Raw genomic sequence first — 19379 nt, 5'->3', positions numbered from 1 at the left:
CATAGAAGGCTGTATTACATGTACTGCATTTATTAATGTTACAGGATAACTACATGTAGTCCTACATACAGACATAGGAAACCAGAGGTACCCTTATCATAGAAGGATGTATTACATGTGCTGCATTTATTAATGTTACAGGATAACTACATGTAGTCCTACTTACAGACATAGGAAACCAGAGATACCCTTATCATAGAAGGCTGTATTACATGTGCTGCATTTATTAATGTTACAGGATAACTACATGTAGTCCTACTTACAGACATAGGAAACCAGAGATACCCTTATCATAGAAGGCTGTAGTACATGTGCTGTATTTTTTAATGTTATGGGATAACTACATGTAGTCCTACTTACAGACATAGGAAACCAGAGATACCCTTAGCATAGAAGGCTGTAGTACATGTGCTGTATTTATTAATGTTATGGGATAACTATATGTAGTCCTATTTACAGACATAGGAAACCAGAGATACCCTTGTCATAGAAGGCTGTATTACATGTGCTTCATTTATTAATGTTATGAAATAACTACATGTAGTCCTACTTACAGACATAGGAAACCAGAGATACCCTTATCATAGAAGGCTGTATTACATGTACTGCATTTATTAATGTTACAGTATAACTACATGTAGTCCTACATACAGACATAGGAAACCAGAGGTACCCTTATCATAGAAGGATGTATTACATGTGCTGCATTTATTAATGTTACAGGATAACTACATGTAGTCCTACTTACAGACATAGGAAACCAGAGATACCCTTATCATAGAAGGCTGTATTACATGTGCTGCATTTATTAATGTTACAGGATAACTACATGTAGTCCTACTTACAGACATAGGAAACCAGAGATACCCTTATCATAGAAGGCTGTATTACATGTGCTGCATTTACTAATATTACAGGATAACTACATGTAGTCCTACTTACAGACATAGGAAACCAGAGATGCCCTTATCATAGAAGGCTGTATTACATGTGCTGCATTTATTAATGTTACAGGATAACTACATGTAGTCCTACTTACAGACATAGGAAACCAGAGATACCTTTATCATAGAAGGCTGTATTACATGTACTGCATTTATTAATGTTACAGGATAACTACATGTAGTCCTACTTACAGACATAGGAAACCAGAGATACCCTTATCATAGAAGGCTGTATTACATGTGCTGCATTTATTAATGTTACAGGATAATTGCATGTAGTCCTACTTACAGACATAGGAAACCAGAGATACCCTTATCATAGAAGGCTGTAGTACATGTGCTGTATTTTTTAATGTTATGTGATAACTACATGTAGTCCTACTTACAGACATAGGAAACCAGAGATACCCTTATCATAGAAGGCTGTAGTACATGTGCTGTATTTATTAATGTTATGGGATAAGTATATGTAGTCCTATTTACAGACATAGGAAACCAGAGATACCCTTGTCATAGAAGGCTGTATTACATGTGCTTCATTTATTAATGTTATGAAATAACTACATGTAGTCCTACTTACAGACATAGGAAACAAGAGGTACCCTTATCATAGAAGGCTGTATTACATGTGCTGCATTTATTAATGTTACAGGATAACTACATGTAGTCCTACCTAGACATAGGAACCAGAGATACCCTTATCATAGAAGGCTGTATTACATGTGCTGCATTTATTAATGTTACAGGATAACTACATGTAGTCCTACTTACAGACATAGGAAACCAGAGATACCCTTATCATAGAAGGCTGTATTACATGTGCCGCATTTGTTAATGTTAAAGGATAACTACATGTAGTCATACTTACAGACGTAGGAAACCAGAGATACCCTTATCATAGAAGGAAGAATTACATGTGCTGCATTTATTAATGTTACAGGATAACTACATGTAGTCCTACATACAAACATAGGAAACCAGAGATACCCTTATCATAGAAGGCTGTATCACATGTGCAGCATTTATTAATGTTACAGGATAAACTACATGTAGTCCTACTTACAGACATAGGAAACCAGTGATACCCTTATTTTATTTATTTTATTTTATTTTATTTTACATTTGTTGACCGGGCTAGTCCAGCTGGATTTATGTCCATTTTCAGTGGAGGCCCGGGGAGAAAATCTCCAGAGGTAAAATCAATTTTAGAAATTCAAAAAAGACATAGTACAAATGTGTTATGCAACGGGAAAAATAAAATGTTATTACATATATTATAGATCTTAGCTAACTAAAATAATGCTAAATCAGAAAGTGATTAAGTTAGAGGTTAACTACTAGCAATACAAAAAAAGATGGTAGGAAATATTATAGTGAATAAAGTAATATTTACAAAGAAAAGGGATAATTTGTCAGTTGAAGAGTTGAGGTAGATGAGGAAATCCAAGTGGTTAAGAAAGGTATATGATAGAGTAAGGTGCAAACAGGTTAGTATGGGTTGGTACAAGAGCAAAGCCAGAAATTATTAAGATGTATTAAAAGTTGTTTCTTAAAGAGTGGAAGAGTGGGCAAAGAGGAGATGTCAGATATAAGATTATTCCATATTTTACCTACTGAGTTAGAAAAAAGGCAGTTGCCTGCAGAATTAATAATTTTGGTAATATTAACAAGTAGTTTATCAGAGGAACGTAGTTGTTTCAGGTTAATATAGGGAGTCAAGAGGTTGCTAAGAGCTGGTGTTTTAGAAGGTTGGTATAGAATTTTATGTGCTATTAAAAGTTGTTGAAAAATGAGCTTGTTAGGGAGTTCCAGCCAGTGTAGTTGTTTTAGGTTTAGACAGTGGTGGGCTCTGAATTGGGATGAGGTGGCAAATCTGGCAATATTATGGTAAGATGTAGTAAGTTTCTTAAGGTTACTTTTAGATAGATTAGTGTAAATAGGGGAAGCATACAGAAGGGTAGAGATAAGGTGTGTTTGGGCTAAGGTTGTCCTATCTTCAGGTGTGAGGAAGGGCTTTATCCTGTACAGGGATCCAATTTTTTTATTAACTGCTTTTATTGTGCTGTTGATTTGACAATCATCGTTAAGATTATTATCGATAATAACACCAAGAAGTTTAGTTGTGGAATCAGGAGAAATTATGGTGTTGTCAGTTGCTGTAATGCAGAAGTTTAACAAAGTCGATTTACGGGTAGGTGAAAAGAGTAATAATTTAGTTTTCTTAGGGTTAAGGAGTAGGGTTAAGGAAACCAGAGATACCCTTATCATAGAAGGCTGTAGTACATGTGCTGTATTTATTAATGTTACGGGGATAACTACATGTAGTCCTACTTACAGACATAGGAAACCAGAGATACCCTTATCATAGAAGGCTGTATTACATGTGCTGCATTTATTAATGTTATGAAATAACTACATGTAGTCCTACTTACAGACATAGGAAACCAGAGATACCCTTATCATAGAAGGCTGTAGTACATGTGCTGCATTTATTAATGTTACAGGATAACTACATGTAGTCCTACTTACAGACATAGTAAACCAGAGATACCCTTATCGTAGAAGGCTGTATTACATGTGCTGCATTTGTTAATGTTACAGGATAACTACATGTAGTCCTACTTACAGACATAGGAAACCAGAGATACCCTTATCATAGAAGGCTTATTAAATGTGCTGCATTTATTAATGTTACGAGATAACAAAATATAATCCTGCTTAGACATAGGAAACCAGAGATACCCATATCACAGAAGGCTGTAGTGCATGTGCTGTATTTATTAATGTTACAGGATAACTACATGTAGTCCTACTTACAGACATAGGAAACCAGAGATACCCTTATTAAAAAAGGCTGTATTACATGTGCTGCATTTATTAATGTTACAGAATAACTACATGTAGTCCTACTTACAGACAAAGGAAACCAGAGATACCCTGATCATAGAAGGCTGTATTACATGTGCTGCATTTATTAATGTTACAGGATAACTACATGTAGTCCTACTTACAGATGTATGGAACCAGAGATGCCCTTATCATAGAAGGCTGTATTACATGTGCTGCATTTATTAATGTTACAAGATAACTACTTACAGACATAGGATCAAACAGAAAACAAAACTGGCGAAACCGCTGCTCCAGGAAACCAGGTCCAAAAGGAGTACGCTGAAAAGATTTTAACGCAATTTTTATTCACAGAAACCAACAAAAAGCGTTTTCGCTACTGCTCAGGCAGTAGCTTCATCAGAATTACAAACCATTGGCGCCAAAAAGCAGATTTAAACATTTAGTCTCCCATGACGTCACCACACACCACTGAAGACTTGCGCTTTCCATTTAAATACAAGGATAACGCACTCAAAGTTAGCTGGCGCTTTCCTTTTACAAATAAGAGCCACACACTCAAAGTTAAACACACAATTGCAAAATTAAAAAATATATGTATGCAAAGAGCAACAGAAGTTTAAAAACATTAAAATTTAAAATTGTCCTTATTTGAAAGGACCGAAACAAAACGTGTGTAAATGCATAAGTACACCAGGGCACACAGTTAATGTAAAATGTCAACTTATAACCAAAATACAGTCTGATATAGTTGAATCTATAATAAATATCCATATCAAACTTCCTAATTTTTAAGCAGTACTTCAACTAATCTGATTATTAACTTACTGATCTTCACTAATACATGTAGACAAGTAAAGTAGACAGAGGTCCTTTCCCTCAGAGTAAGTGATGAAAAAGTTATTATACCTTACTAGGGGATAAGTTCCCTATTTTTTCATTCACTAAAAAAGTTCTGACCAGGTATGTTTGTGCCAGTTATAAAGACCCTGCTAGGAGTAGCTGCTAATTAAGCAGAGGAAAAAACAAGAAATCCCCTGCTACAAGTGATAGGGGGATTAAAATAAAAAGGTAAAAAAGTTGAATCCTACCTAATATCCCCTGGTCTATTAGTTGATCTAATGGGGTCACTTATGCAGTGAGTATAGATAAAGGGGACAAAACCCCTATGAGTTACTAATAAATAATATGTTGTCAAAGGTAAGAAAGTACTATTGTGTAGCTAAACCATATGTGTAGGTTGTGTAGGTTTATTAGTATGAATAAATAAATAGTAACCCAAGTAAGGTGAGAAAGGCTTGGAACAGAAATTAATTCTAAATAAGCTACAAGGTGTCAGAAGATTTTAAATTTGATTTAAATATCGCATGTAACTTTTAAGTTTTAATATACAGGCGATGTTACAATGTTCATTAAGGCCCGGGGTGTTAAAGGCATCCAGTTTAATTTGCCATACTAATTCTTTAATTTACTTACAGACATAGGATACCAGAGATACCCTTATCATAGAAGGCTGTATTACATGTGCTGCATTTATTACTGTTACAGGATAACTACATGTAGTCCTACTTACCAACATAGGAAACAAGGGATTCCGTTATCATAGAAGGCTGTATTACATGTGCTGAATTTATTAATGTTGCAGAATAACTGCATTTATTAATGTTACAGGATAACTACATGTAGTCCTATTTACAGACATAGGAAACCAGAGGTCCCCTTATCATAGAAGGCTGTATTACATGTGCTGCATTTATTAATGTTACATGATATCCACTTGTAGTCCGACTTACCGAGATAGGGAAACAGAGATGGCAGGCTGTATTACATGTGCTGTATTTATTAATGTTACAGGATAACTACATGTAGTCCTTCTAATGGACGTATGAAACCAGTGATACCATTTATTATATAAGGCTGTATTGCATGTTGTGCTTTTATTAATGTTACGGGGTAAGTACATGTAGTCCTACTTACAGACATAGGAAACCAGAGATACCCTTATCATAGAAGTCTGTATTGCATGTTGTGCTTTTATTAATGTTACGGGGTAAGTACATGTAGTCCTTCTTACAGACATAGGAAACCAGAGATACCCTTATCATAGAAGGCTGTTTTATATGTGCTGCATTTATTAATGTTACAGGATAACTACATGTAGTCCTACTTATGGACATAGGAAACCAGAGATACCCTTATCGTAGAAGGCTGTATTACACGTGCTGCATTTATTAATGTTACAGGATAACTACATGTAGTCCTACTTACAGACATAGGAAACCAGAGATACCCTTATCATAGAAGGCTGGATTACATGTGCTGCATTTATTAATGTTACAGGATAACTACATGTAGTCCTACTTACAGACGTAGGAAACCAGAGATACCCTTATCATAGAAGGCTGGATTACATGTGCTGCATTTATTAATGTTACAGGATAACTACATGTAGTCCTACTTACAGACGTAGGTAGCCAGAGATACCCTTATCATAGAAGGCTGTATTACATGTGCTGCATTTATTAATGTAAAGTGAAAGTAATTGCAGCAGACATGACTATTAGAAATATTTTGTCATGAGTTATATGCACGGATGGAAAAAGACATGCAACCATGTTCACAGGAGGGATTATTGCAGAAGAATTTATTTTGTATACATTGAATGGAGTTGGCCTTTCTACTTCTACAATTTTGTGGTAAAAATGTGCAGCAGTTAATAATGCACAGAAGGTTTGAGGTGATGGGAGAATGACTTCGGGGAGTGGATGATAAAGCTGTCTGAAGATGCTGACATTTGGGTTTGCCTCACTGCTTTAACTAACCTATAGGAAGCTTTGGTAATTAAGCTGCCAGAAGAATGCAACTTCATGGTATGTTTTATTTCACTGGAATGTATCTGTTGATTTTATATGGCCAGTTTTTGAAGTGCCTGTTCAGTGTACAATGGCCTTGTCCTGGTGCTACCTTGTAGTCATTCCTGTCCTGCACTTTTGTATCCTGTTATGCATGGAAATCATACCTCTCAGCTCTACAGATTTACACACAATGTCTAGATGTTGGCCTCATATTTTTTGTCTGTTTTTCATAAAATAGTGGTTTTCTGGCAAATTACTCATAAATCATTAAAATCAGAAGTTTGAAAATAACAGACATTTTGGTTTCCGACTTCATATCCTTCAGAATATTCACACTAATGCAAAACCTGTTATTCTATCAACTTTTTAAGTTTGTAAGAGGAATATTTAGAAATTGTCACTATTTTTGGGCCTTTGTCCCCCTTTTATTTATGGCTTTGTCCAGATTTCATGTCTTAGAAGTTGAGCGGTATGATGTAAATGATGCTTTGGAGAGTCCGTTTGATTTTGAATGGGTGTGAAACTGTTTAGTCTTGGACTTGTGATATTTTATTATGCATTCCTTACTTTGTGTGTTGTCCATCCACTGACTAGAATTTGTAAGGTACTTAGATTTTGTGCCTTCTTTTGTATATATTATTATGCAGTGCATGGAAACTGTTAGGTACATATTATAACAGGGTATCATGGCTTATATGCAGCTCCATCATTGTTGTATTGCAATGCATTTTTTGGTTGGGTGCAGTCTGTTTTGCAATGCATTTTTTGCAATGCATTTTTTGGTTGGGTGCAGTCTGTTTTGCAATGCATTTCTTGGTTGGGTGCAGTCTGTTTTGCACCTACATGAACAGTGTTCTGTTGCAAACTGTATTTCTTTGCTTTGGATGCGGTCCAACCAACCTTGCAAGGGAACATTAAGGTTCTATGTTCTACATTTTCTGGGTTGTGAGCCCTTGCAAGTATGAATTTGTTGCAGGCTCATTCTTACTTGTGTCTGAGTGTTCCAGGAACTTTGGTACCTGATATATAATGCTGAAACTTTGGATGCATTAAGCTACATTTTTATGGCAACTTTAATACTGATGACTATTTGGTATTACTTTATAACCACCATGTAGTGCGGACACGGCGACCAAAATCACCATACACTGCTGTCAGCTGGGCAAAAGATTCTTGGGTAAAAACCTCGTTATTCCAAGGTTAAAATAAAAAAACGATTAAGTGCTTTCATCCTGACCACTGGGACTTCATTATAATCAATCAAGTATCATCACCAGTACACTTGTATACCTTAGTTAATTAGTCAAGACATCATTTGAAAATTTAAAGGCACCATGTTCAAAATACACTCTTCACTGTTAAAATACACTACTATTACAATAAAATAACATTTAAAACATTGCCTGATGAGAAATTCAACCGAAACCAAGCCAATATTATTATCTAACCAGTATATTTATACAATAGCTCTGTTATTTAATATAGGCATCAGTGAAATGTATTCATTTATGCCGCGGATTTCTGTGGCATGTAATTTATCTGCCATTTCAACTCCCTTTCTTCTATCTGGGATCTAAAGTCTCCACCTCTGGAATTTATTATATGTTCTAAAATTCCATTTTGTGTAAGTGATCATCTCAAGGTGTGGGACATCAGCTACAGGAGTTTATGAACAAAGAGAGGAGAATGTGATTCAGAGAGACTTGTGCAACTCCTGTCGTTTTGGAGTCTGTGCAACTAAGTTGTACATTAGTTTGCTAAATGTGTAAACCCTAGGTGGGCAAAACTAGTTTGCTGTTATTTTTAGCTCTTGCTGGCATTGACATTTGACATTGTAACTGTTCCTGATGACTGACCTTTTTGTATTTGCTACATTATATTTTGTGCCCCATAACAGTATTTGATATACCTGCACTTTCCATTGGACTACTGTTGTAAACATATTGTAGCTTTACTTTGAATAGGAACATTGGAGGCAGGCAATAATGAGACAGCAAGAGAATAGCCATATAGACCTTAAAAAGACCCTTTTAAAGCACTTAATAATGCCGACGCTCCCGTACATGATAACTTTAGTGTAAATTTGTGTCTACACATCCAGTCCTCAAGACTAGCTGTAAAGGTAACCAAAGTAGTTCTTTTGACCTGTAGTGGTAATGTATTCCATTAACTCGGAATGCCTCCGTATGAACTTATGGTCCTATATCAAAGGCCAGTGTTTTAAAACTGCACCTGTGAAATCATGCTTGTCAGTTACTCTAGAGGAAGTCTGCAGTTGAATCTAGTTCTGTTAAGGTATTTAATGTTGGATGGAAGACATCTTGGGCATTTGTTAGGATTCTGAGGAGTTAAATGTGTGTATAAATTGGCTATAGATTAGTACGAGTCTGATGGCTATAGATGAGTTTTATTAGGATTAATAATGCTATGATTGTGTTTTTATGTGCAGGATACAAAGTCCCTCCTGATAAATTGTTGTTGCTGCTTAAAGATGCTCATGATAAACTGTTAAATGATGACGTAGAGGGTAACAACACAGAACAGAAGGAGAATCCTGAAGATAAGCTCAACAGTAAGTGAAAACTTTATTAATGATACAGTTTGTAGGAATTTGTTTTCTACTGATATTGATAGTTTTTGAGGAAAATGAGAGAAAATTCATAGTGGAAGACTCGAGGTAAGATGGTAAGTAAAGACTGTGGTAATTTGTTAAATGCATTTCAGTAAAGTTTCATTTTTAATGTAAACAAGTCAGTCACAATCATGGTATCACTGAACTGAAAGGCAGTGGATTTGATGGAAGACATGATGATACAATGAGCAAGAGTCTGTTTTTTGAGCAGTTTCTCATAAAATATTCAGACTTTGGACTCTGTATGCAGTTTCAAAGCAATGTCTTTAATCGGATTTAGCAATGTCTTTAATAGAATTCTTACAATAGACAAGGTTACTTATGCATTATAACTTTGTGTTTTTTTTAACCCTTCAGTTCCGGGTGTTAAAGTTTACTAGGGTTTAATGTAACATTAGTCTTGATGCATGAATATGGATATGAGGCTGCACCACAGGTGATATTCATGTATTGATTAAGTTAAGAATGTACTCATTGATTCAAAACAATATAATAATTTATAAAAGGGATTTGATTTGACTGATCTTCTGGTGAAAAAGGCAGGGAATATTAACTGTATAAAAGATAATTAGAGTATTAACTACAAGAATGGATCATTTAATTGCATGGTCACTCTTTTGTACCTCTGTAGTGTATGAAGTATATGGGTTTAATCTGAATAATAATCAGTAATTCATAGAATTTAAAAAGAAGCTGTAAAATAACACATCCCATCCTTTACTGCTGCGTAGAAAGGTTGACTTAAATGTGTACCTGTGCAGTCATGCTAACTGGATAAAGGATAGTGATGTACATCCCAGATGAAGTTTGATAGCATCTATATTAGCCCCACAAGTACTCCCAATGTAACTCTAGGAATGTGAGGATTCACATTCATTATAATGTAGGCATCTATTGTTATCCATCCCTCTAGTCTCTGTAACCCACCATACCCTACCTTGCTATACTGAATCACTTGATTATGGACATCAGCCTAACATGGTACTACTTACCTTATTACAGTGTTTTTTTACATACCTGCAAGTTTAACCTACAACACCAAATCTTGTTGTATTGGACCCAGGTATTTATACAGGTGAAAGCCTTACCCTCCATACAGTACTTTGCTACACTGAATCACTTAACAGAGCTGAAAGCCTAACCCATAAGTGCCTGTCTTGCTGTAATAATTTTTTTATTTACACAGGTGAAAGTGAAACCCAGCATACCCTGCCTTTCATCCTGTCTAGCCATACCAAACTTCTGTAGTAACCATATGAACAACTGCCAAAAATCCATAGTTTACTAGGCAAGTAAAGAATGGAATAGATTGTCAGGCCTGTTTTCCATATCACTGGCTGAATCACGTAGACATGCACATACACTAGCTACACACACACACACACACACACACACACACACACACACACACACACACACACACATACACACACACACACACACACACACACACACACACACACACACACACACACACACACACACACACACACACACTGCCTGCATACATAGGGATAAGGAAACTGGAGTTACCCACACCCCAGCTAAGAATCAAACCAGAGAACCTCTTGCTGTGAGGGAACACTGCTGTTCCCTACACCACTGTGCTGCCCATACCCTACCACTTGCTCAATTATTTGTCTAAATGTATAAAAGCCCAACCCACCTTTTCCTTATCTTCCTCTGTATTAAATAATGTGTTTAGACAGATAAAAGCCTAACCCACCACCTTCACCTTTCTCTACTTGCTTTTTTCCTCTGTCTTCTTACTGTCAAACTTACCCCACCCCTACCTTCGGCTATTTATTCCCTAATAGTTGATAGCACCCATGGATGGCTCTTTTTCCTTTGCTGGGGATATCGTCCAGGCAGGCATGGAGCTGATTTTATCCTCACCAGCTTCCCCAATATGAAGGCATTTCTGTTGGGTCTTAACAGTGCCCCTGCTGGCTGGTGTGAGCATCTACATCAACAAAGGGTATCAGATGGCAAAATAGCATCAGACACTAACAAGCCACCCCCCCTGCCTCCGCTCTGCTTTTTCAATGCCTTTTTTTGAACGAGAGTCATCTAGCCCATAATCAGGGCTTTACGTCCTATATGCCTCATAGGCTGATCCACCATCTCTATGAATTACTTGTCTGTACAGATGAAGTTGTGAATCATACCTCATGTTGTTACAATGAACTGATCATTTGCACTGCTTATACTTGCCAGGCTGCAAATTAAGATGGGATGTTGACACAGAAATTTTGTAAGGATGAAAAATGCGGTGGTCAAGTTAATGGGTGTAGTTTTTTTTTTTTTTTTTTTTTTATGGTGGAGTGTGTCACAAATAAGTACTTTTGAGTATATTGGAGCCTCGGTCACTCCATTTTCTTTACTGTGCTTTTGTGGTGAATATTGGTTGGCGTTTGCTCTAATCATGGTGTTCCCAGTGTTTTGGTGTAAGATGGGATGTTACATGCTTTAACAACCAATGTATGTATACAAACTCCTGGCATCAGTGTTACATGCTTTAACAACAATGTTGTATACAAACTCCTGACATCAGTGCTGAAGAACAGCAGAAAGCTTGAATGGAATTACACTTCCCAATCATCGTAAATGATTAGGAAATGTAATTCTGTACATGTTGGCCAACCATGGTAATTCGATATTTGGACTTTTGCCTGTTTGGTGTTTCGTATTTCTCACCATTCAATGCAGATGTCTATCTTTTGGTAGTCAGTTATATCACATTTCGGATACGTGATATAGACCCTGTACATTAACTCATTACATCAAAGTAATGCCTCCAGGTACATCAAATATTGCTTAATCATATTTGCATCAATAATTCCAAAACCATGCTACGTACAAAGTTTTAAAATATTTCATCTTAAAGCTTACACAATAGCAAATTAAACTGCATTAATGTTTGACCTCTTTCTAGTGCAGGTAAATTGATATTAGCTGTTTTTATGATATTAATTTATATAGATATGATTTTCACATTTTTCTAAATATCTCTACAAGCAAGTAACACAGACAGAACTCTGTAGCCTCATATGAGAGCTATTGGCAAGATGAATACAAAGCTACTGACAGTATGTTTGTAACATGAGTGGTTGCTAAGATATTGCCAGTTGTTTACATACAAAATATTACAAATGTAATAGTTACTGTGTTTACTGTGACTTATAAAATTTGGTTTAAGACCTAGAACCTAAATAATACTACCCATATTAAAATAGTTTGTGCTGAAAAGTTTGCCATTTATACTTCTTTCATAACTCGTATGGTTCCAGAGATGTGAAAATTTGCTTGAAATGTGGGGACATAATTTTAACCTGTGTTTGTGCTCGTGGTCTTGTGGTGTTATAATGTTAGTGGATTCCAAGATTTCTAATAAGTGAAGAAAGACTGCAAACAGAAAACCTATGGGGTGGGAATAGTGAATGATGTTGTGGAGTGACTGTGCTCTGTAAAAAAACAGTGAAAATTCTAGATGTAACATTGGTAAGGATGGGAAGGGTGAATGTTGTGGACGTCAGGTGAAGAGAACATATTTATAAAATTATAGCATTATATGCATATATAACTAGCAAGGAAAGAGAGCAAATCTTTTTCTTCAAATATTAGACTGTGCAGTAGTAACATGAAAATTGTAATTGTAGGGGACTTTAATTGTGATTTAGGGGAAAGATGTTAAAAATATAGAAAGTGATAAAAGAGGGTAAATAAGCTGTGTGGTGTGAAAGTCAAGGGAGCAGTTGGATCTGAAACTGATTATTTTGTATTATCGGAAAGCTTGTGGATAGCAGATGGTGATGCAGTTGTAGCAGGGTTTCAGACCATTTAGAATATGGATGGAGGTGATGGGAGAGATAGAAATGGGAATAAATCAAATAAATGAAAAATTAGGGGATGAAATGGGAAGTATTGCAATTATGTAAGGATCAAATAACCATGAATGACGTCTATAGAACTGGTCTGAATGGTGGACTGGATTTTAAAATAAGTATAAAAAGTGTATTTTTCAATGGCAGGATGATTTAAGAAAGGAAGAGAGACTGAAGTGTGGGAAGATGTGTGGAAGTGTATTAGAGAATTTAGAGAAGAACGAAAGAATGTATAAAAAATAAAATGAAGGCATTACTGTTTAGGGAGAGATATTTACAAGGAAGAAGGGAGGAGGTATGAGGATGATATTATTATTACTATAATGGGGGAAATAAAAATGTAAAAACGAGATAAAAACATGAGGAAATTGTTAGTGTTGTAGTCCATCATGTGGAAAATATAACCGTAAAAAGAAGAAAAACGGAGAGAATGGAATGTAAAACAAAAATTCCTGAACTAGTTAAGGAAAAATCTGAAAAAGAAATTACTGCTAGTGATTTAGAGTAAGTATTAGGAAAGTAAATGTTAATTCAGTATCAGTCCCAGATGGTGTATGGCATGGAATGTGTAAGAAGTCAGTGTATTACAGGAAGTATTAGGGACGTGAATATTAATTCAGTATCAGTCTCAGATGGTATAGGGCATGGAATGTGTAAGAAGTCAGTGTATTACAGGAAGTATTAGGAATGTAAATGTTAATTCAGTATCAGTCCCAGATGGTATAGGGCATGGAATGTGTAAGAAGTCAGTGTATTACAGGAAGTATTAGGAACGTAAATGTTAATTCAGTATCAGTCCCAGATGGTGTATGGCATGGAATGTGTAAGAAGTCAGTGTATTACAGGAAGTATTAGGAACGTAAATGTTAATTCAGTATCAGTCCCAGATGGTATAGGGCATGGAATGTGTAAGAAGTCAGTGTATTACAGGAAGTATTAGGAACGTAAATGTTAATTCAGTATCAGTCCCAGATGGTATAGGGCATGGAATGTGTAAGAAGTCAGTGTATTACAGGAAGTATTAGGAAAGTAAATGTTAATTCAGTATCAGTCCCAGATGGTATAGGGCATGGAATGTGTAAGAAGTCAGTGTATTACAGGAAGTATTAGGAAAGTAAATGTTAATTCAGTATCAGTCCTAGATGGTATAGGGCATGGAATGTGTAAGAAGTCAGTGTATTACAGGAAGTATTAGGAACGTAAATGTTAATTCAGTATCAGTCCCAGATGGTATAGGGCATGGAATGTGTAAGAAGTCAGTGTATTACAGGAAGTATTAGGAACGTAAATGTTAATTCAGTATCAGTCCCAGATGGTATAGGGCATGGAATGTGTAAGAAGTCAGTGTATTACAGGAAGTATTAGGAACGTAAATGTTAATTCAGTATCAGTCCCAGATGGTGTATGGCATGGAATGTGTAAGAAGTCAGTGTATTACAGGAAGTATTAGGAACGTAAATGTTAATTCAGTATCAGTCCCAGATGGTATAGGGCATGGAATGTGTAAGAAGTCAGTGTATTACAGGAAGTATTAGGAATGTAAATGTTAATTCAGTATCAGTCCCAGATGGTATAGGGCATGGAATGTGTAAGAAGTCAGTGTATTACAGGAAGTATTAGGAACGTAAATGTTAATTCAGTATCAGTCCCAGATGGTATAGGGCATGGAATGTGTAAGAAGTCAGTGTATTACAGGAAGTATTAGGAACGTAAATGTTAATTCAGTATCAGTCCCAGATGGTATAGGGCATGGAATGTGTAAGAAGTCAGTGTATTACAGGAAGTATTAGGAACGTAAATGTTAATTCAGTATCAGTCCCAGATGGTATAGGGCATGGAATGTGTAAGAAGTCAGTGTATTACAGGAAGTATTAGGAACGTGAATGTTAATTCAGTATCAGTCCCAGATGGTATAGGGCATGGAATGTGTAAGAAGTCAGTGTATTACAGGAAGTATTAGGAACGTAAATGTTAATTCAGTATCAGTCCCAGATGGTATAGGGCATGGAATGTGTAAGAAGTCAGTGTATTACAGGAAGTATTAGGAACGTAAATGTTAATTCAGTATCAGTCCCAGATGGTATAGGGCATGGAATGTGTAAGAAGTCAGTGTATTACAGGAAGTATTAGGAACGTAAATGTTAATTCAGTATCAGTCCCAGATGGTATAGGGCATGGAATGTGTAAGAAGTCAGTGTATTACAGGAAGTATTAGGAAAGTAAATGTTAATTCAGTATCAGTCCCAGATGGTGTGGGGCATGGAATGTGTAAGAAGTCAGTGTATTACAGGAAGTATTAGGGACATAAATGTTAATTCTATATCAGTCTCAGATGGTATAGGGCATGGAATGTGTAAGAAGTCAGTGTATTACAGGAAGTATTAGGGACGTAAATGTTAATTCAGTATCAGTCCCAGATGGTGTAGGGCATGGAATGTGTAAGACGTCAGTGAATTACAGGAAGTATTAGGAATGTAAATGTTAATTCAGTATCAGTCCCAGATGGTATAGGGCATGGAATGTGTAAGAAGTCAGTGTATTACAGGAAGTATTAGGAACGTAAATGTTAATTCAGTATCAGTCCTAGATGGTGTAGTGCATGGAATGTGTAAGAAGTCAGTGTATTACAGGAAGTATTTGGAACGTAAATGTTAATTCCGTATCAGTCCCAGATGGTATAGGGCATGGAATGTGTAAGAAGTCAGTGTATTACAGGAAGTATTAGGAAGGTAAATGTTAATTCAGTATCAGTCCCAGATGGTCAGTCCCAGATGGTATAGGGCATGGAATGTGTAGTCGGTGTGTTACAGGAAGTATTAGGAATGTAAATGTTAATTCAGTATCAGTCCCGGATGGTATAGGGCATGGAATGTGTAAGAAGTCAGTGTATTACAGGAAGTATTAGGAACGTAAATGTTAATTCAGTATCAGTCCCAGATGGTATAGGGCATGGAATGTGTAAGAAGTCAGTGTATTACAGGAAGTATTAGGAATGTAAATGTTAATTCAGTATCAGTCCCAGATTGTATAGGGCATGGAATGTGTAAGACGTCAGTGTATTACAGGAAGTATTAGGAAGGTAAATGTTAATTCAGTATCAGTCCCAGATGGTATAGGGCATGGAATGTATAGTCGGTGTGTTACAGGAAGTATTAGGAATGTAAATGTTAATTCAGTATCAGTCCCAGATGGTATAGGGCATGGAATGTGTAAGAAGTCAGTGTATTACAGGAAGTATTAGGAACGTAAATGTTAATTCAGTATCAGTCCCAGATGGTATAGGGCATGGAATGTGTAAGAAGTCAGTGTATTACAGGAAGTATTATTAATGTAAATGTTAATTCAGTATCAGTCCTGGATGGTATAGGGCATGGAATGTGTAAGAAGTCAGTGTATTACAGGAAGTATTAGGAAAGTAAATGTTAATTCAGTATCAGTCCCAGATGGTATAGGGCATGGAATGTGTAAGAAGTCAGTGTATTACAGGAAGTATTAGGAACGTAAATGTTAATTCAGTATCAGTCCCAGATGGTACAGGGCATGGAATGTGTAAGAAGTCAGTGTATTATAATAAGTATTAGGAACATAAATGTTAATTCAGTATCAGTCCCAGATGGTATAGGGCATGGAATGTGTAAGATGTCAGTGTATTACAGGAAGTATTAGGAACATAAATGTTAATTCAGTATCAGTCCCAGATGGTATAGGGCATGGAATGTGTAAGAAGTCAGTGTATTACAGGAAGTATTAGGAATGTAAATGTTAATTCAGTATCAGTCCCAGATGGTATAGGGCATGGAATGTGTAAGAAGTCAGTGTATTACAGGAAGTATTAGGAACGTAAATGTTAATTCAGTATCAGTCCCAGATGGTACAGGGCATGGAATGTGTAAGAAGTCAGTGTATTACAGGAAGTATTAGGAACGTAAATGTTAATTCAGTATCAGTCCCAGATGGTATAGGGCATGGAATGTGTAAGAAGTCAGTGTATTACAGGAAGTATTAGGGACGTGAATGTTAATTCAGTATCAGTCCCAGATGGTATAGGGCATGGAATGTGTAAGAAGTCAGTGTATTACAGGAAGTATTAGGAACGTAAATGTTAATTCAGTATCAGTCCCAGATGGTATAGGGCATGGAATGTGTAAGAAGTCAGTGTATTACAGGAAGTATTAGGAACGTAAATGTTAATTCAGTATCAGTCCCAGATGGTATAGGGCATGGAATGTGTAAGAAGTCAGTGTATTACAGGAAGTATTAGGAATGTAAATGTTAATTCAGTATCAGTCCCAGATGGTATAGGGCATGGAATGTGTAAGAAGTCAGTGTATTACAGGAAGTATTAGGAAAGTAAATGTTAATTCAGTATCAGTCCCAGATGGTATAGGGCATGGAATGTGTAAGAAGTCAGTGTATTACAGGAAGTATTAGGAACGTAAATGTTAATTCAGTATCAGTCCCAGATGGTATAGGGCATGGAATGTGTAAGAAGTCAGTGTATTACAGGAAGTATTAGGAACGTAAATGTTAATTCAGTATCAGTCCCAGATGGTATAGGGCATGGAATGTGTAAGAAGTCAGTGTATTACAGGAAGTATTAGGAACGTAAATGTTAATTCAGTATCAGTCCCAGATGGTATAGGGCATGGAATGTGTAAGAAGTCAGTGTATTACAGGAAGTATTAGGAATGTAAATGTTAATTCAGTATCAGTCCCAGATGGTACAGGGCATGGAATGTGTAAGAAGTCAGTGTATTACAGGAAGTATTAGGGATGTAAATGTTAATTCTGTATCGGTCCCAGATGGTATAGGGCATGGAATGTGTAAGAAGTCAGTGTATTACAGGAAGTATTAGGAACGTAAATGTTAATTCAGTATCAGTCCCAGATGGTATAGGGCATGGAATGTGTAAGAAGTCAGTGTATTACAGGAAGTATTAGGAACGTAAATGTTAATTCAGTATCAGTCCCAGATGGTATAGGGCATGGAATGTGTAAGAAGTCAGTGTATTACAGGAAGTATTAGGGACGTAAATGTTAATTCAGTATCAGTCCCAGATGGTATAGGGCATGGAATGTGTAAGAAGTCAGTGTATTACAGGAAGTATTAGGAACGTAAATGTTAATTCAGTATCAGTCCCAGATGGTATAGGGCATGGAATGTGTAAGAAGTCAGTGTATTACAGGAAGTATTAGGAACGTAAATGTTAATTCAGTATCAGTCCCAGATGGTATAGGGCATGGAATGTGTAAGAAGTCAGTGTATTACAGGAAGTATTAGGAACGTAAATGTTAATTCAGTATCAGTCCCAGATGGTATAGGGCATGGAATGTGTAAGAAGTCAGTGTATTACAGGAAGTATTAGGAAAGTAAATGTTAATTCAGTATCAGTCCCAGATGGTATAGGGCATGGAATGTGTAAGAAGTCAGTGTATTACAGGAAGTATTAGGGACATAAATGTTAATTCAGTATCAGTCCCAGATGGTATAGGGCATGGAATGTGTAAGAAGTCAGTGTATTACAGGAAGTATTAGGAACGTAAATGTTAATTCAGTATCAGTCCCAGATGGTATAGGGCATGGAATGTGTAAGAAGTCAGTGTATTACAGGAAGTATTAGGAATGTAAATGTTAATTCAGTATCAGTCCCAGATGGTATAGGGCATGGAATGTGTAAGAAGTCAGTGTATTACAGGAAGTATTAGGAACGTAAATGTTAATTCAGTATCAGTCCCAGATGGTATAGGGCATGGAATGTGTAAGAAGTCAGTGTATTACAGGAAGTATTAGGAACGTAAATGTTAATTCAGTATCAGTCCCAGATGGTACAGGGCATGGAATGTGTAAGAAGTCAGTGTATTACAGGAAGTATTAGGAAGGTAAATGTTAATTCAGTATCAGTCCCAGATGGTATAGGGCATGGAATGTGTAAGAAGTCAGTGTGTTACAGGAAGTATTAGGAATGTAAATGTTAATTCAGTATCAGTCCCAGATGGTATAGGGCATGGAATGTGTAAGAAGTCAGTGTATTACAGGAAGTATTAGGAACGTAAATGTTAATTCAGTATCAGTCCCAGATGGTATAGGGCATGGAATGTGTAAGAAGTCAGTGTATTACAGGAAGTATTAGGAATGTAAATGTTAATTCAGTATCAGTCCCAGATGGTATAGGGCATGGAATGTGTAAGAAGTCAGTGTATTACAGGAAGTATTAGG

At 36.3% G+C, this 19379-nt stretch overlaps 1 protein-coding gene across 1 annotated transcript in view; it reads left to right on the top strand.

Moving 5' to 3' along the window:
* The window catches only part of LOC122813966 (zinc finger protein 569-like), a 142147-nt gene that overhangs the window by 82862 nt on the left and 39906 nt on the right, over positions 1 to 19379 (top strand). Inside the window, exon 5 of the mRNA XM_044086520.1 lies at positions 9096 to 9218. Coding sequence (XP_043942455.1) covers positions 9096 to 9218 — 123 coding nt within the window. The remainder of the gene's footprint in view (positions 1 to 9095; positions 9219 to 19379) is intronic.

This window comes from Protopterus annectens, chromosome 10.part0 (assembly GCF_019279795.1).
Source record: "Protopterus annectens isolate FY-2018-M chromosome 10.part0, PAN1.0, whole genome shotgun sequence".
In the NCBI taxonomy this organism is placed as follows: Eukaryota; Metazoa; Chordata; order Ceratodontiformes; family Protopteridae; genus Protopterus; species Protopterus annectens.
Note: the sequence above shows the minus strand (reverse complement) of the source record. Positions and strands in the feature narration are given on the sequence as shown.